At 41.6% G+C, this 25182-nt stretch overlaps 1 protein-coding gene and 1 non-coding gene across 2 annotated transcripts in view; both read left to right on the top strand.

The window, feature by feature from the left end:
• The window catches only part of IARS1 (isoleucyl-tRNA synthetase 1), a 60488-nt gene that overhangs the window by 8450 nt on the left and 26856 nt on the right, over positions 1-25182 (top strand). Inside the window, exons 2-11 of the mRNA XM_063426471.1 lie at positions 2921-3047; positions 7318-7474; positions 7615-7734; positions 7991-8073; positions 12252-12369; positions 12495-12642; positions 12795-12882; positions 23807-23867; positions 24021-24116; positions 24781-24903. Of these exons, the coding sequence (XP_063282541.1) occupies positions 2929-3047; positions 7318-7474; positions 7615-7734; positions 7991-8073; positions 12252-12369; positions 12495-12642; positions 12795-12882; positions 23807-23867; positions 24021-24116; positions 24781-24903 (1113 nt within the window). The 5' untranslated portion in view covers positions 2921-2928. The remainder of the gene's footprint in view (positions 1-2920; positions 3048-7317; positions 7475-7614; positions 7735-7990; positions 8074-12251; positions 12370-12494; positions 12643-12794; positions 12883-23806; positions 23868-24020; positions 24117-24780; positions 24904-25182) is intronic.
• Positions 4168-4304, top strand: LOC134570052 (small nucleolar RNA SNORA84). The gene has a single exon (XR_010084704.1). It is a non-coding gene; the product is annotated as a small nucleolar RNA SNORA84 (small nucleolar RNA).

Genomic DNA, 25182 nt, shown 5'->3' with positions numbered 1-25182 from the left:
AATGCTCTCCTATGGACGCTTGCGTGCTCTCTCTGTGATTTTCACAGTGAGAATCACGCAAGCGCCTCTAGCGGCTGTCAGTGAGACAACCACTAGAGGTTTTAGAGGCTGGCTTAACCCTTATATAAACATAGCAGTTTCATTCATTCATCAGAAAGCCGAATGAATGAATAGAAAAATCAGATGAACAAACTAACACTGTGTATCAGTGTTCGTTTGTTCGTTCAGTTTGTTACAAGGAGGGAGCTACCGGCTTGCAGCTCCCTCCTTGTAATATGTAGAGATAGAAGCGGCAGGGAGCAGTGCTCCCCACCACTTCATAAGCCCCCCAGGTCGCCCTCTTACTCTATGGGGGTCAATAGCACCGCGAGTAGGGGCATGTCTACTAAACATGTAAAATAAAATTACATAAATTACTGAGCGCCGGGTGGGGGCCATGAAGATAATGATGGGTGGGGGACCTACTGTCCTCCCCCCCAGGCCCCCACCCCTGAGCGGCGGGTGGGGGCCATGAAGATAATGAGGGGGGGGGACCTACTGTCCTCCCCCCCCAGGACCCCACCCGTGGGCGGCGGGTTTGGGCCATAATGATAATGAGGGGGGGGACATACTGTCCTTCCCGGCCCCCACCCCTGTGCGGCAGGTGGGGGCCATAATGATAATGAGGGGGGGGACCTACTGTCCTCCCCCCGGCCCCCACCCCTGAGCGGTGGGTGGCGGCCCTAGATAAGAATGGTGGGGGGGACCTACCGTCCTTCCCCCCCCGACCCCCACCCTTGAGCGGTGGGTGGGGGCCCTAAAAAAACAATAAGGGGGATACCTACTGTCCTCCCCCCCCCCCCCCCTGGCCCGCACCCCTGAGCGGTGGGTGGGGACCCTAAATAAAGAGAGGGGGGGGGACCTACTGTCCTCCCCCCGGCCCCCACCCCTGAGCGGTGGGTGGGGGCCCTAGATAAGAATGGTGGGGGGGTACCTACCGTCGTCCCCCTCCCCCCCCCGGCCCCCGAACATTCCCACGCTGTGTAAAATGACACAGAGCACTGTGATTGGATGGCTTGAAATCCATCCAATCACAGTGCTCTGTGTCATTTTACACATCATGGGAAAATTCCAAAGAACTTTCCCACGGTGTGTAAAATGACACAAAGCAATGTGATTGGATGGCTTGAAATCCATCCAATCACAGTGCTCTGTGTCATTTTACACATCGTGGGAAAATTCCAAAGAACTTTCCCACGCTGTGTAAAATGAGAGAGCACTCTGATTGGCATAAACCCACCAATCAGAGTGTTCTTTGCCTAATTGCAGGGCGGGGCCGGGCTTTATAAGCCTTCCCCCGCCCTGCGTAGCTCAGTCTGCGCGGAGCCCTCCATGGGTGAAGATGGATTATTTTTTTTGCGCTCGGGTTTTTTCTTTTTCGGCTGGTTTTTTATTTTATTTTAAGTTCGGGTATGATGGCTTTTTATTTGGCTTTTTTGGGGGCAGAAAAATTAAGATTTTAGAAAAAAGAAGACGTCAAATGGTAAGTTTATTTTTTGGTGGGCCGGGGGGGGGACAGTAGGTCCCCCCCCTTTATTGTGTTTTTAGGGCCCCCACCCACCGATAAGGGGTGGGGGACGGGGGGGAGGACAGTAGGTGTCACCCCCCCATATCTTTATTTAGGGCCCCCACCCACCGCTCAGGGGGGGAGGACAGTAGGTCCCCCCCCTTATTGTTATTTAGGGGGCCCCACAGGCTGCTCACTGCTTACTAGACATGCCCCTACTCGCGGTATAGCGAGTAGGGGCATATTATTTACTAATACTAAGTAATCTTTACTTAGTATTAGTAAATTTGGCTGAAAGACCAATTTAGGTCTTTCAGCCTTTTAGTAGATAGCTCCCTGATACCGTGGGAATTAGGGAGTTATCTACTAAGCGGCTGCAAGATGCAGCCGCGGCAATGAATAGGATCGGAATTTCATTCATTCGAATGAAATTGCGATCCGAACAAAGTGCCGAATTGCGTTCTAAAAGAAACGAACATACTGTTCTCATTCAGTTAGAATGCAATTCGTCAGTTTCGTCTAAAATGACAGGAAGCATCGTGGGAACACAGAGGAAAGGTAAGAATTATGGGAATATTGCTCTGACCAGCGGAAATGAAGTACACTTTGCTCCTTCGCTGGTCAGAGCTGGTCAAGCGGAGGAATCCTCCATAAGGCAAAGAGTCCCTACTTTGTCTTATGATTTTAAAGAAAACTATAGCAGACAGGAAGAAACGGAGAACAGATCCTGAGAGAGGGGGAGAAGAGGAAGAGATTGAGGAAAGGTAAGTTCGGCATGACAGTGCCGCTTTAAAGGGCCACCCTAACTGCCATTGTAGTGGTTATGGTTTCTTTTAACAGATTGTGGCAATTTTTTTTTTTTGTGGCACTCATAGTCCGCCGTCACGGTTAATGCAGTGACTACACTTCTGCATTATCAATTACAACTATTTCCAATGTAGATGACCGCTGTATTCTAAAAAAGCTGGCTAACCCACCCCAGCAGTCTCATCCTATTCTATCTGTGGATGGCTGACGGCATCGCACTTACTAATGCAGAAGTGCACTTTTTGCATATTATCATTGTGGATGAAGTGGGGAAGATTATGGGTGCTGAACATTTTGTCACACCACTCCAAGAAATGGCATGACAGGTATAAACGAGGAACTGTGACCATTGATGTATACCACCATAACAAGTACAATGAGCTGAGTTAGTTATGGTGCTTGGAGCGCTCCTTCTAAATTGTCATGCCTTGCACAGCTTATTTGAATGCCTTGTAATGATATGCCCTAAACACTGTACCATCTTTGCAAGGTAGTTCTTTGCATCAGGCCTGGAAACGTCCTTGGAGTGTTAATCTTTCTAAAGTGTCAGTGTGTCTTTTTGTGCAGGTTACACAATGTCTCAGCAGGTGCCTGAGACCATTAACTTCCCTTCAGAGGAGGAAAAGATTCTGGAACTGTGGAAATCGCTGGACTGTTTCCAAGAATGCATCAAGCAGTCAAAGAATCGACCCAGGTAATTCCTGATCAATCCCTTTTAATCGATGACTGGTAGGACTTTTAAATGGGAGAGACCCCCCTCTGATATTCACTGTATTGTTCTCTCATTGTTTGGAAGCTATTCGCCTATGTTTGACCTTTGAATTCTCTCTCTCTCTCTGATTTCTTTTACAAATTTTCATTCAGTTATGTACATTTTAAAGAACATTTGTTTCTTCTTCTGCCCTCTAACAAGCATTTTTCATACCACTTCCCTATATTTTATTTTATATCTCCCTGTCATTTAAAAGTACCTGCCAATATGTCTCTCATGATCTAACATGGGCCCTGTTCTTGCATCTCTTGACTGGCTACTCCTAGGCCCCTTCCTGATAAATCAATTTACCCAGATAGAACAAATAATTCACTGATTCGTTAGGCCGTTTAGGACCTCTAGAAAGGTTGACTGTATCAGTAGAGAAGGCCATGTGGCTTTCTACCTCACATGCTCTGTAGTTGGTGTGATAATTGCCAGCATGACAGATTCAAGCTTCTTATGTTTTGCCAAGGAATATAGACGCAGTTCACACAGAGATGAGCTGGCAGTCGTGTCATTTTAGAGGAATAAATGGTGATATGCTTCCTAAATAGGGCATATGGCCATCAGATGGATTGTAGATGGGATTTGGTGAGTGTATTACACTAATGTTACACCTACAAACCCAGGATAGTATTGTCACCAATGGTGCTAGACATGAGGTAATTATTGAATCCATAGCTCCATATGAAATGCAATAAATATAATTTATCTTTGAAGATAAATCATAACTTCACTGAAACGCATCACAGGCTCACTTTTAAGTCAGTTAACCAGGATCTTTCTGTGCTGAAGTTGCACTGTGTTTTTGCTTCTTTATGTTCAACCAAAGATTTTCTGTGATGTGCTTCTTGGTGTGTTAGTGACCGCATATTGCTGTCACTGCTATTTATTACATTGGCTGTATATTCTCCAAAGCGCCTAGCATATTCACTTCCACAAAGTGAGTATGACATATTCCATTATACAAAGTGTAAAAATAGTGTCATTTATTGCGACAAATGCCATTGAAATGTGTCTTGCAGAAAAGGTGATTTTCTTGTGATGTGCCAGTTTGATTGCCCTGTGGTTAACTGGTCCTGTTATTTCAATGCAGTGTACCGGTTTTTGATAAAAGGGCAGACAGAGATACTGTGATGAACTGCATGGGATCTGCATTTGTTTAGTGGTTCCCATAGCCCGGCCACAGTAACAACCATCTTCATATTAAGATCAAAACATTTGAACTCCTGGTTTGTGAAGTCTCCAAATAATGTCATTGTAATACACTGACCCATTGTGAATCCTGTGTATTTGAAGTCTGAATTTGGCTTCAAATCCTTTCAAAAAGGATGTATGTTAGAAACATGATTTACGTATTTAAATCCGTGAAGCTTTAGTGGTGTTTACGTCCTATTATGAAAATTCCAGTTCCTATTTGTCTGTAATTTTGTAGTAAGCAATTACATTTAAAGGGACCCTCCTAATGCAATAATCATTGATATACCTTGTATAGGCTAGGGCAGGGGTAGGCATCCTCAGGAACTCCAGATGTTGAGGAGTACAACTCCTTTAATGCTAGAACAGTCATAACACTGGCAAAGCATCAGGGGAGATGTAGTCCACAACATCTGGAGTCCCGGGCCTAGGCTAAGGTGTGAATCGCTTCCAGTTCTTGTCTGCATTCTCTTTGTTCCTATGGATATTTAGGCTACCATTTATTTATTTATTTATTTTGCCTATTTGATGTATTTTATCCATAATTTACAAAAGGAGGAAGGTAAGTCCAGCATACAGTATCTATTAGGCACTTTGACTAGAATAAATGTAAAGTGGATGCTTATAAAAGGATATAGAATATTCATCATACAGTCCAGGAAGCTGGTTTACTCCAAGTCAGTGATGGCTAACCTTTACACCATGTGTTGTTTAATTGTAGCAATCGATATGTGCTGAATGAATAGCCCTAAAATGTCTTTCTTAATATGCACATTTTAGTTTTTGGCTTTTTTTTTACCCTAGCACTCAGCCCAAGGCTGCACTGATGTACAGAGATTCTTAACATGTTTGTCTTAGATGTAAGCCTTTTACAGTAATATACGAGCAGGTGACTGTTCTGGGCCTAAAACAATTTGACTATTTACGCTTTACTCTTGGAGGGTGCCTGGAATTTACTGACACGATAACCATACAGCAGGATGTAGAACTCGTGGCTTTTGGAGTCTTTCTTTAACGGGGATAGATTATTTTCAGACCAAAACAGGATTGAAATGATTTTATACCGTGACCTTCTCTAGTAGAAGTAATTTGATTTGCATTGGTCATATCCTGAGCTCTGTTTTTTTTTTTTAATTGAGTAATAATTAATTTATTTTATGCTGAGATCAAACCTTCATATTAAGGTTTTATTTTTTTTTCATAGAAATTGATTTAGCTGAAATGTATGTATTTATTATTTTTTGTAATCATTTTTTTTAATACTTTTTATTTTATTTTAACATGATAGATGTATCCCTTTTCGTATATCTTTTTAATGTTTAATCAAAATTAGAAGGAATGTATACAGGTAAAAAATGTACATAGACACGTGAAAATGAATTAATATTCACTTGCATGAATGTATATTTTCTTTTTTATGACCCAATATTTCTGGTGGTTCACTGGGATCAGGTCTTCAACTAAACAAGCTACCATGATATACTGGAATAAGTAGCTGCAACAGACACATATTGGTCCATCATACCTTTTTGTTACTTTTATTTTTATTTTCACTGTCTAGCCGTCTCGCTTCCTCTTTTCATGTAATCACCTTGCCAGGCGTATGTCTATGCCTGCTTGATTAATGCAACCCAGTCTCTATTGGTCTTATAGATGCCCAAATTAACGTCTTACTCTCATCTCCCGGTCTTCCCACACTCTTTGCTCAGTGGTCACACTGGCTTCCTATATACTGTAGGATAGGTTTAAACATGCTGTAGATACCTATAACGCTCTCTAAAATTGTGTCTCAAATTAGCTAATTGCCAAGTGCAATTCACCAGTGACCCTCTGCTTAGCCACCGACATTCATCTGTCCTCTGTTTGCATACTTACTCCCAATTCTCAATGCTTTTCTAGGGGTACAAAATTCTTGTACATTTTCCCATGTCTCCTTTTTTTTAAGAAAGCTTGCAAATTCACTTACCTTGGGAAGCACACCAACTAAAATGGCAATTCATTAGGCCTCTCTTACCTTCCACAAGTGACCTATCTGGAATGTTTAGTTTGCCACAATTAGCTATTTGGTGAATAAACCACATAAAGTTTAGCTGTCAGTTTGCTGCAAACACTACAATGAAAACACTTAAAGTTCTATACAAGTCCTCTTGTTTCAGTACCAGTGAAATACGCAGTATTAATAGCTAAAGCAGTAAAGAGAATTGAACATTACAAGGTGTAGGGAATTGAGAAGGAAATGTAAAACATTCGTTCAAAATGGTGGTACTGCAGAACTCTCGTAATCCTCTAATGTACAACTTTGGACATTTTTGACCTAAACACAATTACTTTCTCCGTTCTCTACAATGCTAAGTATAGTGAACAATCCTGAATTCTATTAAAAAAAAATTTGCCCTATCAAATTGTGGAAATGTCATTTTAAACAAATCCAGCAAACCGGGACATAGCAGTATAGATTCTGCTGTGAACAGGAATGAGGAAGCTGACAATACACATGGCTGTTAACTAGGCAGTTCTGTATACTAATAGTTGTAATGGAAGCATTCTATCTCTCGGAAGGACTGTGTTTGCATTGCTTTTCTGTCTTGTAGAACGTTTCCTCCCTTTGCACTACCTCAGACATCTTTAACCAGTTTTGGTGCTGTGAGCTATTCTCCTTCAAGAGCTTTAGCCAGGTCTCCAATAACAATGTAACCTCACCACTGCACCCACACACATTATGTCCTATCCAATCACTACTGCACAAGGCACCTCCCAGGACCAGGAGTGCCTGGATGTGCTGTGATTGAAGTATACCTACAACATACAGTGTTCTGAATTTATATTACAAATAATCTCTTGAGCATTAATGTACACCACTTAATTAATGTAAACCACTTCATGAATCTAAAGTTGTTTTGGTGCTTTTAGTGTCCCTTTAATAATACATTATCTATATTGAAATGCCCTTTTTAATGTTCGAAATTTGCTTTTTTGTGCAAATTAATCCCCCATCTTCTCTTTTTCCCCATAGATACACTTTCTATGATGGACCACCCTTTGCAACAGGCCTCCCTCACTATGGACATATACTTGCCGGTACAATTAAGGATATTGTTACAAGATTCGCTCACCAGAGTGGATTCTATGTAGAGAGGCGGTTTGGCTGGGACTGCCACGGTTTACCTGTGGTATGTTTTCTTTGTACACTTAAAGGCACTTTAATTGCCATAAACTTGATTGCTCACTTTAATGGTGACGATGTAGGTACTGTCCCATAGTTTTACATCAGCATCTGTGATTTTGTGTGATCCTTTTGTTTCTCCTGCAGGAATATGAGATTGATAAGACACTTGGAATTAAGGGACCTGAAGATGTAGCTCGAATGGGAATCGCTGAGTATAACAAACAGTGCCGTGGGATTGTTATGAGATACTCACAGGAATGGGAGGTATGAGGAGACAATTTGGAGATTATATTGTGGTCGCTTGAGGATCTCGTGTTCTTGTCTGGAGATTAATTCTGTCTCTAGATGGTAGTGTTTTTGTCTGGAATGTTTGATCTGCTCATGCTGATAGTCATTTTGACTGAAAAGGGTAAATGCCAGTCCAGACTGTAACATGCACTTTGTGATTGTTGATAATTTGATGGAAAACATATATGCTGCACATACTCACTACACATTTTTTTTTTTCCCTGGCGAACAGACTAGTGTGACAAGGCTAGGTCGTTGGATTGATTTCAAGAACGACTACAAGACCCTATATCCGTGGTTCATGGAAACGGTCTGGTGGGTTTTATGTCAAAATTCTATAGGATTGTTTGTGTGTGGGTTTTGTACTAATTCCATAGCAACTAATTCTAGTCCAAGTCTAATTACCATAGCAACTTAATATATCCCAAATTTCCTTTTTAGTCAAGTGTGGCATATAGAAATAATACCTGTTTTTCCTAGACCTATTACACAGGGATATAAATGATGTACGTATATATATATATATATATATATATATATATATATATATATATATATATATATATATATACACTCTTAAAGGACCACTATAGGCACCCAGAACACTTCATGCTCAATAAAGTGGTCTGGGTGCCAGGTCCATCTAGGTTTAACCCTGCCTGTGGTAAACATAGCAGTTTCAGAGAAAACTCACTGACAGCCGCTAGATGCGCTTCTCACTGTGATTTTCACAGTGAGAAGACCCCGGCGTCTATAGGAATGCATTGAGTAATGCTTTCCTATGGACTGACTGAATGCGTGCACGGCTCTTGTCGAGGATAGTCCCCAGCGCAGAGGGAGCCCAGCGCTAGAGAACGGTAAGAATTTAACCCCTTTCTCCCCATTCAGCCCAGTGGGAGGGGGACCCGGTGGGTGGGGGGGGACCCAAAGACCCTGTAGAGCCAGGAAAACAAGTTTGTTTTCCTGGCACTATAGTGGTCCTTTAACAAAATAATGGGTGCACTCATAGGTCTTCAAATCTAAAATTCTGTGTTTTTAATAAGGTTTAAATCAAAACAAAAACAATAACATCTGGGTCGCTATTTCGACCCATTCAAGTTTTTATCAAGATCCACGGTGTAAATGCTACCACACAAATATATAGCCAATATCAAAATAAACTTACCAATGAAGTGAGAAGACAACCTGCAGACTGTATCTTCCGGAAGTGTCTGACTCCATGTGTTACCAGGAATGAACGTGGTTGCTAGGCAACATGCCGCCCTCCCCTAGAAGTTCACCCTTTATTTTGTTTATTACATATTTAACGTGGGTTCGCACACATACATACCAAAAGAGTTGTGGAGGGGAAAAAGTGTGGATGAAAACCCCTTCCACCTGAAGTAAGTGGATAGTTAATACATTGCTAAACTAAAATACACACACCAGTCAAGCCATAATACTTGCTTTTCCCACAGAAATCTCACTTTGACAGTGCTCTCACTACTGCAAGGGATTCTTGCAACCCCCCCCCCCCCATGTCCTCACCAGCACTGGGAGAGGCAGCACCACTACTGTAAATTATACATGAAGCGGCGGACAGACACATATGATGACGGAGATCCACTAAATAGAAGCATGGGAGTCCAGTTCTGGTTGTCCAGTATTCAGATTAGACCCTACAATGCACTTATCAGGACCTCCATGTCATGGTTTCCCAAGCCTACTTTTCCAATGAACCCCCTCTGTTCAAGTTAGATTTGGATCTTTACAGAGAGCTTTGTTTTGAGAACATCTTAGATCATATTGATAAATATTGTTTTTAATTTCCCTAGTCACCTATTCACACCTTTTCATACACAATAAAAGCAAAACATATGTATGTTTTATTCATATATGTATAAGTGATGGCCTATGTGGTTAACGTATATAGGTATAATAGGGGTCCAGTATATATTGATAGAAGATTCCTACCACATACGGTTTAAAATACAAATAAAGTATATGTGAACACATCCGAAGAAATACAAATACATGGGACTGATTATTCACAATTTTGACTAATTCCTTGGTTATCGAATGTCCTATGAGTGTAAACATTGTATTTTTCTACTATACCCTGCAGACCTTGAAAACTGTGAATGCACTTATTACGTAGAGGTATAACATCTGGGTGCTTGTAATATTAATCCCAATCAATTGCATAACTGGCTCTACTGGTGTCGCATTATGTGAAAATGCAGACTGTATGCTGCACAGTGTCATTCTCACCTTGTGTTTATGTTAACGGATTTGTAATTTATTGATCATTATGTTTAATTTGTACATTGTAGAATAAATCGGCATTATATCATTTAATATGTAATACACAAAGTTGTGTAGAGCACAAGTGTAACGTAGTGCAATGCTTAATCTACACTGGCTTACCTTTTCACATCTCTAATCAGTCATCACCTAGTAGAACTCTTCCTAATGGCGCTGGTGACGTGTCTATTAAAGGCCTCACCAGGAAGACTTGCACTGTTCTGTAGTTCTATGTGAAACTACTTTTCTTGACGTGTACTTAAATTGAACTGATGTACAGTGCCACCTCCTGCTCATCTTAGTGCAGTACATCTACTTATGGATCTGGAACTTTGTGGCAACACTTTTTCTTATTTTTATTACTGCCATTTATAAAGCGCCAACATATTCCGCAGCGCTGTACAACTGGGAAAAAGGCAAACACAATAAGAACAGACCGATACAACAGGTAGAGGACCCTGCCCGTGAGCTTACAATCTAAAGATGCCTCAGATGAGCTCTGGGCCTCCATTTTGAGATTAGGACAAAAATTGTAGTTTTGAAAATGGTGTAAAGTGAGACAAGGGAAACCTTAATGAAAAGTTTTAAGGTGAAATTATTAAAAGGTGATTGTATTTTGAAATGTTTTGCCATAGCTATAAATATTTTAACAATTTGGGTACATTATAAGTGTGATAGCACAGGGCTATGTGGACAATTTCTAGTTATTCTACTCTGCACTGATGGGAAGGTCCAATTATAAAAGGGGCAAATGCCTTAGTTAGGGGGGTTGTTTACTCCACTCACCGTTGCTCCTTGTAATATCTTGGTAATGCTTTATATCATGTCCGTTGCATATATGCTTTAGAAGAGTGACAGTCAACTGGCATAAAAACCCTTGTGATCTATAATTACAACGGGGTAGACCATGTTCGGCACTCGAGATGTGGTGGACTACATCACCTGTAATGCTCTTACAGCCATAATGCTAGAGTGCATCAGGAGAGATGAAGTCCCCGCCATCTGGAGTGTCGAATGTTGTCTACCCTGGTTTAGAAAATGTGTTCCTCAGCTCTGATACAGGGCTGTAAAGTTTGTTCACAAAACCTTCGACTCTGACTCAGACTTCCCAGTTCATGGTACCTCTGGCTCCCTATATACTGTATTACAATTTATGGTATAACCAGCACATTATTTTCGGGGTCAACTTAACCTACGAATATAAGCCTAAGCCTATATTACAGGTGTCATTTTTGGGGGTCGACTTCATTTATATGCCGGCATATAGAATACATTTAGTTGGAGTTGGTACAGTTTTACCAACTCCCACCAGTAACCCAATAATTGCTTCTGACTCCATGGCACTGCTCTGGTGTAACTGTAAGAAACATCATGGTATTTGGACAATTTTCTCCAGTTAAAGGGCACCTGTCGCATCTATTTTTTTTTTTCTCTCAACTCAATAGATTACTAAAGTTAGCAATTAGTTGTGGTGTCATTTTAAAAAACAAAATGTTCTGACCTTCTTTCAAGATCTAGAGTGGCAAACCAACCAATTAAGAACCTGAGTAGTGTGTACCATGCAAGATTACACATGTGCTAATTAGTCAATTTGAAGGCTTAGTAGCAGCCAGTAAAGGTAATGGTACCCTTAGAGCATCATGGGAGCTATTGGCCACTGGCTTTTTAGCAGCGGCTACTATTAACTCCCTTTTGCTACTTGTAAAATTGACAGACGTTAAAACATCTAATACTTGCTAAACGTAGCGACTGGTAATTCTGGAGTAAATGTATCCAATTTCTGCTAGTACATTGCTTAGTCTGTGGATTAATACAATTCTCTGTCACCATTTCTGTTTCTCTGTGGGAGTTTTTCAACTTGCTCGGAAAGTTTTCTATGACCGTGTAAGTGATGATACATGGACACTAGTAAATGCCAAAATAACTTTTGCCTAGTGCTAATAATTCTGCCTCTTCTGCATTGAGGAGTTAATAAGGCAAGAGGAACTGACACTTCCAGAAAAGTCACAGTCCCTCTTTAAGATATTTGCTTCTGTAAAATTAGAACATTATTTACGTTCTGAATATGTATTTGAATCTTTAGAGCCCTTGCAATTCTCAGGAGCATTATTAATTATGTATACATTACTTAACAAAAATGAAGGAGAACGGTCAGGTTCTTATAATTTTTTTACACAAAGAATGAACTATTACTCTGTTCTAAAATGCAGGTGGGTCTTTAAACAGCTGTATGACAAAGGACTTGTGTACCGAGGTGTTAAGGTGATGCCATTCTCCACTGCGTGCAACACTCCACTGTCCAACTTTGAGGCCAATCAGAACTACAAAGTAAGTAAAGCTTTATATCTAAAGAGTCTTGGAAGGCAAAATACATTCAGGATAAATACATTCATTCTGAACCAAAGCATAAAGCCTCTCTTATCTTTTTACATTGTCTTTGTTCAATCTGTTAGGATGTCCAGGATCCTTCAGTCATTGTCACCTTCCCACTAGTCGAGGAGCCAAATGTATCACTTGTAGCTTGGACTACTACCCCATGGACACTGCCTAGCAACTTAGCATTGTGTGTTAATCCTGAGCTGATCTACATTAAACTGAAAGGTGAGGAGCATGAGATGATGGCTGTATTGGTGGCATGAATGTTTTAAATCCTACATTTATCACCCCACAAACTTTTTTAAAACTTTTTTCATTTTTTTTTTAATTCTCCATGGAGTTTGAGATCTCCATAATGGTGCCATTTGTTGTCCTAGATAAGTCCAATGGGAATATGTACATACTGATGGAAGCCCGGCTGTCTTCCTTGTACAAAGGTGAAAATGAATATGACATTTTGGAAAGGTATGATATTCTTTATTGATAATCTGATATGGTTTGTGTGCATATGTAACTATTTGAAGTCTGTTTTTGTTTAAAAACATTTTCATTCATAAGATGTAATTGGCTTAGCATTGTCATGAAAGTAGGAAGCTTTTTGCATCTGAATTTTGTAATTTTTTTGTAAGACCTGCATGACTGAGTGCTTTTGGGTAGTTAGAAGACACTGTGACAGATACAAACCTTAAACTGCAAAACCACCAACTAAACGGGTTAAAAGAGTCCCGGTACCAGCCTGTATTGAATGGAAGTAGCAATTTTGTGTTAGATGTAGCACATCCACTATCTAATAGCTCAATGGACCCCAGTGTGTCTTAAAGCGTTACATCAATCACGATTACCACTTTATTGATTTGAATTGGTCATGGTGTCTATGAAACGCTGCACATACAGAGAATAACCCCTCTTTGCTAGAAGTCTAACCCTGGCAGTGTCATTGGTGCATCATTTAGCCGCCCCTAAATATTCCAAGCTGTAGTGGTTATGATGGTTGGAGTAATCCTTTAAGCCCAATAAAAAATTTTGGGGCAGTAGGGATAGATAGAAAAAACCTTGGGTCCATCTGCCTCCATTCCAAGGAATAATAGCCAGGCCATGTCCAATCATAGATTACTGCATCAGGAACTGACCGATTGCGTTAATACCCCTCACTCCAAGCTACCACTCGAGATAGGTGAAATGCAATACTGTATTTGTTCATGTCTGGGAGGGCTATCCCACTGTGATCTTTGTAAAGGAACAAAAGACAGTTGTTTTGCGTGGAGATTTTCCATCCAAGATAAATTTCCTGATGTCTGTAATCTTCAATATTTTGTATTTATAATAATCGATCTGTAGGCCAGAATGAGCTTTTTGTTACCCCGAATGCCATATTTCTGAAAGCGTATTGGCATCTTCAGGAAATCTGAAGATCATATTATTTGCATAAGCCAACACTTTATGATGATATAACCCAAGTTGCACGCTTCTGGTGTTTCCATTCATGCAGATGCTGTTCAGAAAAGGCTCTAATGTCAGAGCAAATATTAGTGGTGTAAGGGGGCAAGATTGGGGGAATATAGAAAAGGGGTACTTCCTAGGTAAATAACCAAATAGGGAGTACCCGGGAGAAAGGGTTAATGGGGTGGTAAAAGGGCATAACCCTGCATAAAGCACAGAAAAGAATAAAAAAATGAAGGATATGATCACCCGATGGAAAAAACGGGCTGATCACCTTCAAGCCACCCCAAGCAGCGTCTCAAACTAAAATAATAAACATTTTTATTAGAAATTTTTTTTGTAAAACCAAAGAACAAAAAGGTTCTTTAAAGTAAATATATAGATAGGGTCTGGTATTTCCAAAAAATGTGAAGATGCATACATGTATCAATTTCTAAACAATGTACCAAACTCACTCATAACAAAGTGAAAGGTAGGATGCATGTAGCAATATACACTAAATAGTATCAAAAACCAAGACCCACAGGGTTAATACTCTAATACAGAAATCGAAAGGATAGAGGAGGTTATAATGGGAGAAGTGAAAATAAAGTGGAGATAGCTTATCAACAGTAAATAGGAAGGCTAACTCTAGCCACTAGTAACTCACTAAACCCAACCACCCTCATAAGTATCCAAGGCAGGAAAAATGCCCAACGATTAGTGTAACACCCTGTATCTAAAAGGATGGATCTACATCAGCATACACAGCCCAACGCGCGTTTCAGCGGTCTAACCGCCTTTGTCAAGGGCAAAAAAGTAAAGTGACCCACATACACTTATTTATTTATTATTTATTTATTATTGCCATTTATATAGCGCCAACAGATTCCGTAGCGCTTTACAATATTATGAGAGGGGGATTTAACTATAAATAGGACAATTACAAATAAACTTACAGGAACAATAGGTTGAAGAGGACCCTGCTCAAACGAGCTTACATTCTATAGGAGGTGGGGTGTAAAACACATTAGGACAGGAATTTACAATCAAATAAGGTGGGCTGCCCTTTAGGAGAGGGCAAGAGACAGGTATGTGAGGTAAGGGTTAGTCTTGGAGGCCATAAGCTTTCCTAAAGAGATGGGTTTTAAGGCACTTCTTAAAAGATGCAAGACTAGGGGAGAGTCTGATGGCGGTAGGCAGGCTATTCCATAGGAAGGGAGCCGCCCGCGAGAAGTCCTGCAAGCGCGAGTTGGCCGTACGAGTGCGGACAACGGACAGGAGGTGGTCACGGGCAGAACGGAGAGACCGAGAAGGGACATACCTATGGATCTGTGAGGAGATATAAGAGGGGCTAGAGTTGTTCAGTGCTTTATAGGTGTGAGTTAGTACCTTGAATTGACTCCTATAGCATACAGGAAGCCAATGTAAGGACTGGCAGAGGGGTGAGGTGTGAGAGAAACGACTAGAGAGGAAAATCAATCTAGCAGCAGCATTCATTACGGACTGTAAGGGTGCAGTACGGCTATTGGGGAGACCAATCAGGAGAGGGTTACAATAATCCATGCGGGAAATTACTAGAGCATGGACAAGCTCCTTGGTAGTATCTGGTGCGAGAAAGGGGCGGATGCGGGCTATGTTTTTAAGATGGAATCTACAGGATTTGGCAACATGCTGGATGTGAGGCTCAAAGGTGAGACCAGAGTCAAGTATGACGCCAAGACAGCGCGCTTGCAAGGATGGACTGATGTTGGTACCACAAACTTGGAGGGAGAGCGAAAGAGGAGGATCAGTATTAGGAGGAGGAAAGACAAGGAGCTCAGTTTTTGAGAGATTGAGTTTCAGAAAGCGGGAGGACATCCAGTCAGAGATGGAAGAAAGGCAAGCAGTGACACGTTGCAGGACGGCAGGGGAGAGGTCCGGGGAGGAGAGATATAGTTGGGTGTCATCAGCATACAGGTGGTAGTGAAATCCAAAAGAGGTAATAAGTTTGCCAAGAGAGGCAGTATAAAAAGAAAATAGAAGGGGACCAAGGACGGAGCCTTGGGGAACTCCAACTGAGACAGGGCAAGGGGAGGAGGTATCATTAGAAAAGGAGACACTGAATGAGCGTTGGGAGAGATAAGAGGAAAACCATGAGAGGACAGAGTCACAGAGACCAAGCGATTGAAGAGTTTGAAGAAGGAGAGCATGATCAACGGTGTCAAAGGCCGCTGAGAGGTCAAGAAGAATTAGTATGGAGTAGTGGCCTTTGGATTTAGCTGCGATTAGGTCGTTAGTAACTTTGATAAGGGCAGTCTCTGTAGAGTGGAGAGGGCGGAAGCCAGATTGAAGAGGGTCAAGGAGAGAATTGGAATTGAGGAAATGAGACACACGGGTAAAGACAAGTCTTTCCAGAAGCTTTGAGGAAAAAGGGAGCAGGGATATGGGACGGTAGTTAGAGGGGGTGGATGGGTCGAGGGATGGTTTTTTTAGTATAGGTACTACAGTGGCATGTTTAAGGTCAGCAGGGACGATGCCAGAGGAGAGCGAGCAGTTGAAGATGTGTGTTAGAGAAGGCACGAGACAAGTGGAGAGAGATCTAATAAGGTGAGATGGGACAGGATCGAGCGGGCAAGTGGTGGGGCGAGAGGAGCAAAGAAGAGCAGCCACCTCTTGGTCAGTAGCTGGGGAGAATGTCTGAAGGGTAGGAAAGGCATGATCTATGTGTGATTGAGAAACAGAAAGGCAAGGAGGGGAGAATTCTTTCCTTAGCTGTTCAATCTTGTCAGTGAAGTAACATGCGAAGTTATCAGCAGTAAGGTTAGTTTTGGGGGTGGCCACAGCAGGGCGAAGAAGAGAATTAAAGGTGTGAAAGAGACGCCTGGGGTTGCGGGAACATGAACTAATGAGAGTGGAAAAATAGGACTGTTTGGCAAGGGCAAGGGCTGCACTGTATGAACACAATATGAATCTATAATGGAGAAAGTCTGATTGTGTACGAGACTTCCTCCATGAGCGTTCAGCACAACGGGAGCATCTTTGCAGGTAGCGCGTTGATTTAGTATGCCATGGTTGGGGGTGGGTCCTCCTCGAGGTGCTTGTTTGGAGTGGCGCTGCAGTGTTCAAGGCAGATGTAAGAGTAGAGTTATATATGGAGATGGCCTGTGAAGGACAGGAGAGGGAAGGGATGGACAGCAGTTGTGAATCAATGTCAGCTGACAACTGTTGGAGATCAAGAGAATTAAGGTCCCTCCTGAGTTGAGGGGGGTTAGGCTGAGGTTGTTGGGTGAGGGGGTATGTGAGAGCAAATGATAAGAGGTGGTGATCAGAGAGTGGATATGGAGTGTTGCAGATATTAGATACTGTACATGCATAAGTGAAGATTAGGTCAAGGGTATTGCCAGCTACATGGGTGGGAGAATCTGCCCACTGCGATAGCCCGAGGGAGGAAGTCATGGAAAGTAGTTTGGTGGCTGCAGAGGTCAAAGGTGGGTTTATAGGAATATTGAAGTCCCCGAGAATTAGGGATGGAATGTTAGAAGAGAGGAAATAGGGTAGCCAGGCAGCAAAGTGGTCAAGGAAGAGAAGAGGGGAACCAGGGGGGCGGTAAATAACAGCAATGTTAGCAGAGAAGGGTTTGAAAAGGCGAATTGAGTGTATTTCAAATGATGGGAAAGAGAGAGAAGGGGGGGTGGGAAGAGGTTTAAAAGAGCAGTGAGGGGAGAGGAGAAAACCAACACCACCACCTTTACATTCAGAGTTTCTTGGGTTGTGGGTAAGTTGGAGACCACCGAAGGACAAAGATGCAGGGGTGGCAGTGTCAGAGGGGGAGAGCCAGGTTTCTGTTATGGCTAGTAAATCAATAGAACGAGAGATGAAGAAGTCATGGACAGCAGTGGATTTAGTTATATTGCAAACAGAGCGTGCGTTCCAGAGGGCAGTATTGAAGGAGGATTTAGAGGAACATGAGATGGGTATGAGATTAGTGTGGATTCTTGGGTTAGTATGTGCTGAGTTTGTTGCGAGGGGGCCGGGGTTAGGAGAGACATCACCAGCAGCTAGGAGCAGAAGGATAGAAAGGAAGTGAAGGTGGGAGTAGGATTTGAAAGTTTTGTAGGAGGGTATGTATGTAGAGGATTTGGGAGGAGTTGGTGGAGATAGGCTGGAAAGGTATGTGTAGAGTGCATGGGATGAATAGAGAGGGGAGGGGAGTAAGGTGGAAGTAATAATTATGGTGTTGCTAGGGACAGGTGAGTGAAAGGATAGGGATATTTTAGTGATGAGAGAAGTTAGTGTTAAAGTGAAAAATAGAAGGGAGAACATTAGAAAAAGTGTATTATATAGATATGTAGATCATATATACAAACACACAAATATCGATGAGTGATTAAACCAATGTAAGGATGCAGTGTGTTAAATAAATTCAGGTGAGGAGAGGTTTAGTGATTTGATTGGTGTGTTAAGGAAACCAGCTGATGTGCACTATCTATAAGTAAGTTGTCGACCATGGGGTGGGATGGATGGTGTGGGGAGGGATGGGTGGGCAATCTTCCAGAGATGATACCTCTGCTCTGAAGATTCAGCAGGACTTGGTTGCTTGGGAGTGCTGGGTGTTAATGCTGTTTTAAGGGGCCCAGTCTGAAATATAAGGTCTGAGGTTAGAAAAAAAAGAAATAAAACACACTATTATGGGTGGGGAGACATGGGGCTATTGAGGTAATTAATTTGAGATGAAAAACTAAAAGGAGATAACATTTGGGATAAAAAGATAGGAAGGATCAGATAGGTGAAAGTCATAAACCATGAACATAAATTTACAAGATTATCAGTGAGTAGTAACACTAGGTAAACAAACAATTAACAAAAAGTCTTAAAGAATGAACATAAAATGACATGATCACAGCAGCTTTAAGCAAAACAAGAACAGAAGATCGGGATGGGAGATATAGGTATCAATTAAGTAGTGATAGTATAGGGAGGGAGATGGAATAGAACACAATTTTAAAATAAGAGTTTAAAGGAAACAGGAATACAGGTATTCTTGAGTAGATCTTCCAGAGATGATACCTCTGCTCTGAAGATTCAGCAGGACTTGGTTGCTTGGGAGTGCTGGGTGTTAATGCTGTTTTAAGGGGCCCAGTCTCTGCTCTGAAGATTCAGCAGGACTTGGTTGCTTGGGAGTGCTGGGTGTTAATGCTGTTTTAAGGGGCCCAGTCTCTGCTCTGAAGATTCAGCAGGACTTGGTTGCTTGGGAGTGCTGGGTGTTAATGCTGTTTTAAGGGGCCCAGTCTCTGCTCTGAAGATTCAGCAGGACTTGGTTGCTTGGGAGTGCTGGGTGTTAATGCTGTTTTAAGGGGCCCAGTCTCTGCTCTGAAGATTCAGCAGGACTTGGTTGCTTGGGAGTGCTGGGTGTTAATGCTGTTTTAAGGGGCCCAGTCTCTGCTCTGAAGATTCAGCAGGACTTGGTTGCTTGGGAGTGCTGGGTGTTAATGCTGTTTTAAGGGGCCCAGTCTCTGCTCTGAAGATTCAGCAGGACTTGGTTGCTTGGGAGTGCTGGGTGTTAATGCTGTTTTAAGGGGCCCAGTCTCTGCTCTGAAGATTCAGCAGGACTTGGTTGCTTGGGAGTGCTGGGTGTTAATGCTGTTTTAAGGGGCCCAGTCTCTGCTCTGAAGATTCAGCAGGACTTGGTTGCTTGGGAGTGCTGGGTGTTAATGCTGTTTTAAGGGGCCCAGTCTCTGCTCTGAAGATTCAGCAGGACTTGGTTGCTTGGGAGTGCTGGGTGTTAATGCTGCACAATCATTTAAATAGCTCCCCGTACCTCCCATCCAGTATTTTGGTTGTGGCTTGTCCATACACAAGTCCGTATCAATAGGGAGGGGTGGGGAGGAATGCGCATGTCTGAGAACTTCGCACATGCGCGTGCGATGAGCCACGAGCTCGTATAGATGTGCATGTCAGAAGGATAGTTGGTTAGTGCGCATGTCTGTGCCTCGGCGGCCACGCATGCGCGAGGACTTACTGCACGTCTAACAGAAAGTACTGCGCATCACTGCGCATGTCACCAGGCACTTTTGTAGTGGCCATGTCCGCCGCTTGATAGCCGCGCATGCGCGGGAACTTGTAACTATGGTGGATATACAAAATAGAATAACCCACCATTAATTCTCGAGGACAAGAAAGTGCCTCTTTACAACTAATAAGCACTTAAGCAGCATTCCATTCGCAAAAGATCATATTGGGGGGGGGGGGGGGGGGGGAGTGAAGGGAAAAAATATTATAATAAAAAAAAGGAGAATGAAAAAGTAAAGGAATAAATCCACATTGAAGGTTAGACTAAAGTTATTCTCTAACAAGACACACATGTATTTATTGATACAGAGACTAAGAAAGAATGGTATAATAAAGAGATATTCCATAGGAAGGCTGGGTAAATAAAACCGTTCGGAAACATGAATGAAGGTGAAAATGGCAATGTAGAAAAAATAGTAGAAATAGGGATCAGTATACCCCTTTGTAAATCTATATGTAAATATATAGTCAATATTGACACGTTAAATTACAGAGAGCGAACATGGGAGCAGTAGAGAGATGGATCCCTGTATATATAATGCTAACACACATCATGTATCATCTCTATGTATGAGATACATATTAGTTTATATATATATGTAAAAGCATAAGCATAGAGACCCATATGCGTACGTAAACATACATATATAAAAGACTAATGATCGAGACTTATACAGAAAGAGGGACGGAATCCAGAAAACGGCTAAATGAACGGGGCAAAAGAGAACCCCTCATTCAAACCTAAGGGTTGAAGTGTCTTAAGTTCATATATCCATCTGGATTCCTTCTGTTTTAAAATTTTGTCACAATCTCCACGTCTCTGGGTTCTTTTGACCAACTCCAGTCCACAGAACCTGAGGTTATTAGAATTCCCCTGATGGTGTTCTCTCAAATGTCTCGAGATAGGGGTCTCGTGGCGGTTCTTAGGAGATCTCACATGCTTCATGATTCTGTCTTTGAAAGCCCTAAAGGTCTTCCCTACATATTTCTGTCCACATGTACATGATAGTAGGTATACAAGGCCTTTTAGTGTTGCAGTTGAAGAAGCTTTTAATCGTAAAGGAACCCTGTCCTTTGCTATCATTCACAGTTTTGGAGCCTTTCAAGATGAACTTACAGGCTACACATCTACCACAGCTATAGGTGCCTGTTGGAGGAGTACCCAGCCAAGTGGCACGTGGTTGTGGTTTGGTGGAAAAGTGACTGGGGACCAAGAGGTCTCGAATATTACGTCCACGTCTAGCTGTAATATTGACGTGTGGACTTAGAGTGTCCCTAAGATGTGCGTCATTCAAAAGGATGGGCCAGAATCTTTCAAGTGACTTCCGTACTTCTGGCCACCCCACATCGAATGTTGCAATCATGTGGATCATGCCTGTGTCCTGCTTAGTGTTCTTCTTAGGACTGTCACACAATAGATCACTCCTCTCAGTCTGGAGTGCTCTTTTATACGCTCTTTTTAAGCAGCGGTTCGGGTAGCCCTTCTCTTTGAAGTATTGCCTAAGTTGTTTTGCTTGTATTATAAAATCCTGGGTGTCACTGCAATTCCTCCGAAGCCGGAGATATTGACCAGTCAGTATACCCTCCTTGAGAGGTCGAGGGTGGTGGCTAGTCCAGTGTAGAAGGGAGTTAGTTGCTGTAGCCTTCCTAAAAAGCGTAGAGTGAAGTGTACCATCTTCACTAATGCTAACAGTGACATCAAGGAAATTTATAGACCGGCCCCCGAATTCAGACGTAAAATGAAGATTCTCGTTGTTTTGGTTAAGAAGAGTTACCATGTCTGAGAATTCTCGGGGGGTACCTTGCCAGACAATCAAGATGTCGTCGATGTATCGCCCCCCCCCACAGAACCTTAGGTAGGTATTCACTTAGCGCATCAGTGTTGCGTATCTGTTGTTCCCACCAACCCAGGTGAAGGTTTGCATATGAGGGGGCACAAGCCGTCCCCATAGCAGTACCCCTCACCTGGTGGTAGAAATAGTTGTTAAACAAAAAATAATTGTGTGACAAAACAAACCTAAGAAGACGTAACAGGAAGGCCGTATATAAATCATCCCTCGGGGTTCTTGATACTATTTAGTGTATATTGCTACATGCATCCTACCTTCAAGATTGGGGGAAGTTTAAGTCCTATTTAAAAGGCCTTTTTAGTTGATATCTTGGTGTTCTAGACTACCCAGTTGGATCAATCTGATATACTAATGGTTTAAGTTATCTTTATAACGAAACAAATGAGTGAAAGATGGTATTCATATGTGGTCAGTGGGTTTCTTATACTTTTTTGGATTGGTTTGACAAAAATTCCGACTCATTTGCACCCATATCCTGCCACCATTGCAGTTGCACTTACAATGCAGAAATTACATTTTCTCATCTTGAAGCTCCGATGTCCTGTCAATTATAGTCTCCCCCTATTCATCACACTGAGCCTTTGAATACTATCTAAATTGAAGTGAAATGTATATTACCAATGTGCAGCTGTAACATGTAATGGGCCATAGACACTTCAGAGACTCTTGGTTTGTGTCAAATCACTTGAATGACGGGAAAGCGAAAGGGACATGCTGGTACCATAACCACTACAGCCTGGGTTATAGTAGTTATTGTTCTTAGAGTACCCTTTCACCTGCAAAGAATGTAACAATAATATTACAATGTTTTATATTTTGAAAGACGGTTATATTTGTTTTTAAATGAATGCTATCAATCATTATATATATTTATTTTTTCGTCATAAACAGTATAAAAGATACACTATAGTTACCAACACAACATCAGCTTAATGAAGCAGTTATGGTGTATAGATCATGCCCCTGCAGTCTCACTGCTCAATTCACGTCCATTTAAGAGTTAAATCACTTTGTTTATACTGCCCTAGTCACGCCTTCCAGCATGTGACTTGAACAGCCTTCCTAAACACTTCCTGTGAAGAGAGATCTAATGTTTAAACTTCCTTTATTGCACATTCTATTTCATTTATATTTTTTCATTTCCTGCTCGTTCTCAGTAATATCCTTCTAGACCATGTGTGTGATTAAAGTTACATTTATAGAGCAGCGGATTAAACCATCGAAAGCAATTTAACATCTGATTGAAAATGAAACCATTTTTAATTCAAGCTGGGTGAGGTAGGGATCCAGTAACAAAGACTGCAAACCCATACAATTAAGACAGACATATATATATAAGATTTTTAATCGCACACTTAAAGGACCACTATAGTGCCAGGAAAACATACTAGTTTTCCTGGCACTATAGTGCCCTGAGGGTGCCCCCACCCTCAGGTTCCCCCTCCCGCCGGGCTCTGGGGAGAGGAAAGGGGTTAAAACTTACCTTTCTCCAGCGCCGGGCGGGGAGCTCTTCTCCTCCGATCCTCCTCCTCTCCTCCCATTATGCTGGATGCGCACGCGCGGCAAGAGCTGCGCGCGCATTCAGCCGGTCTCATAGGAAAGCATTGTCAATGCTTTCCTATGGACGCTTGCGTGTTCTCACTGTGATTTTCACAGTGAGAATCACGCAAGCGCCTCTAGCGGCTGTCAATGAGACAGCCACTAAAGGCTTTGAGGGCTGGATTAACCCATTTATAAACATAGCAGTTTATCTGAAACTGCTATGTTTATAAAAAAAATGGGTTAACCCTAGCTGGACCTGGCACCCAGACCACTTCATTAAGCTGAAGTGGTCTGGGTGCCTAGAGTGGTCCTTTAACCCCCACCCTCAGCTAAATGGGTGTGATGTAAAGACTAGTGACATAATTTTAATTGCTTAAAATAATGACTGTTAACAAACAAATACCTGGAAATAATTTATAAGTGGGAGAAAACCGCATATGCTGAAAATAGTGTTTCAAACCCCAAATGAATGAAGCCATTGATTTATATTGTATTGAAATGTATTATTATTATTTTGTATTGAACAGATTTCCTGGAAAGGCTCTGAAAGGAAAGCAGTACAAGCCATTGTTTGAATACTTTAAAAAGGTATACATACACAAACAAACATAAGTGTGTTTAATACTTTTTTTTTTTTCCTCCTGTTGCTTTGAACATTTATTTCTCAACTCTTTCTAAAATAAATCTTTTATTGCCACGTTAAGCAATTCACATTACATTGTCTTCTTGTCTCATTCTCAGGCTGCAGATAGAGGGGCCTTTACAGTTCTGACAGATAATTATGTAAAGTCTGAAGAAGGCACAGGGGTTGTACACCAGTCTCCATACTTTGGAGCTGTAAGTATTAAAGATTTGCAACATTAATACATTATTACAATTTGTGATTCATTTTATCTCCACAAGGTGGCACCAGTGTAGCATTAGTATCATATTAGTCGCTGATATTCTGTCTGCTTTCTTTCAGAACATTCAGTACTTGGAAGATAGTCTTTAACCCCTTAAGGACCAAACTTCCGGAATAAAATGGAATCAGGACATGTCACACATGTCATGTGTCCTTAAGGGGTTAAGGCCAAATTGGTATCTATTATATATAAATTAACCGCACATCATCAGTAGGAATCCAGCCAAGATGTATTGGCTAGCTGAGGAACATATTCACCTTGGGAACCAGTGAAAGGCTTGAACCATGTGTGAGAGAGGCATGAGATTAGGATATGACTGTCTAAGCATATACAGTTTATGACTGTGAAAGGGAACTCCCGTAGAGGTGATATTTACTGCCCATTCCATTGGGTCAAAAATGTGTTCCTCGTTAATTGATGCTGTAGAATCACAAGTCTCTACTAGTCCTTAGGAGGTGGCAGTAATTTATGTTAGGGTTTTTATTTTCAATTTTGTTCCCCCCCTTTAACTGAACATCTCCCTATAATGAGTATATGTCTATGCTAAGATCTAACTATGCTAAAGAGTTCTAACTTGCCCATTCTCTCTCTTTCAGGATGATTACAGGGTCTGTATGGACTTTAATATCATACAGAAGGATTCTGTGCCAGTGTGTCCTGTTGATGCGTCTGGCTGTTTCACACAGGAAGTGACTGACTTTGCAGGACAATATGTCAAGGTTGGATTTTTTCTGTTTTTTTTTTTTTTTTTAAGTGGTTACACGCTGGCATTGAAAGCTTAAAACCGATGCCATATGGCAGCGTCCTGTGGCTTTTCTTCTGTTGATTTGTGCTCATTTTATATTCCCCCTCTAAGCTTTCAATTCCGTCCAATAATCAAACCCCCTACCTTTCTAAGAAGCATTACTACATCTCCGTGACTATTTGATATTACTATTTTTTTTTTATTTGTTCCCTCATCATATTTTTTTTCTGTTTGCAAATTTCAAGAAATTGCA

This window comes from Pelobates fuscus, chromosome 7 (genome assembly GCF_036172605.1).
Source record: "Pelobates fuscus isolate aPelFus1 chromosome 7, aPelFus1.pri, whole genome shotgun sequence".
NCBI classification, from domain to species: domain Eukaryota; kingdom Metazoa; phylum Chordata; class Amphibia; order Anura; family Pelobatidae; genus Pelobates; species Pelobates fuscus.
Note: the sequence above shows the minus strand (reverse complement) of the source record. Positions and strands in the feature narration are given on the sequence as shown.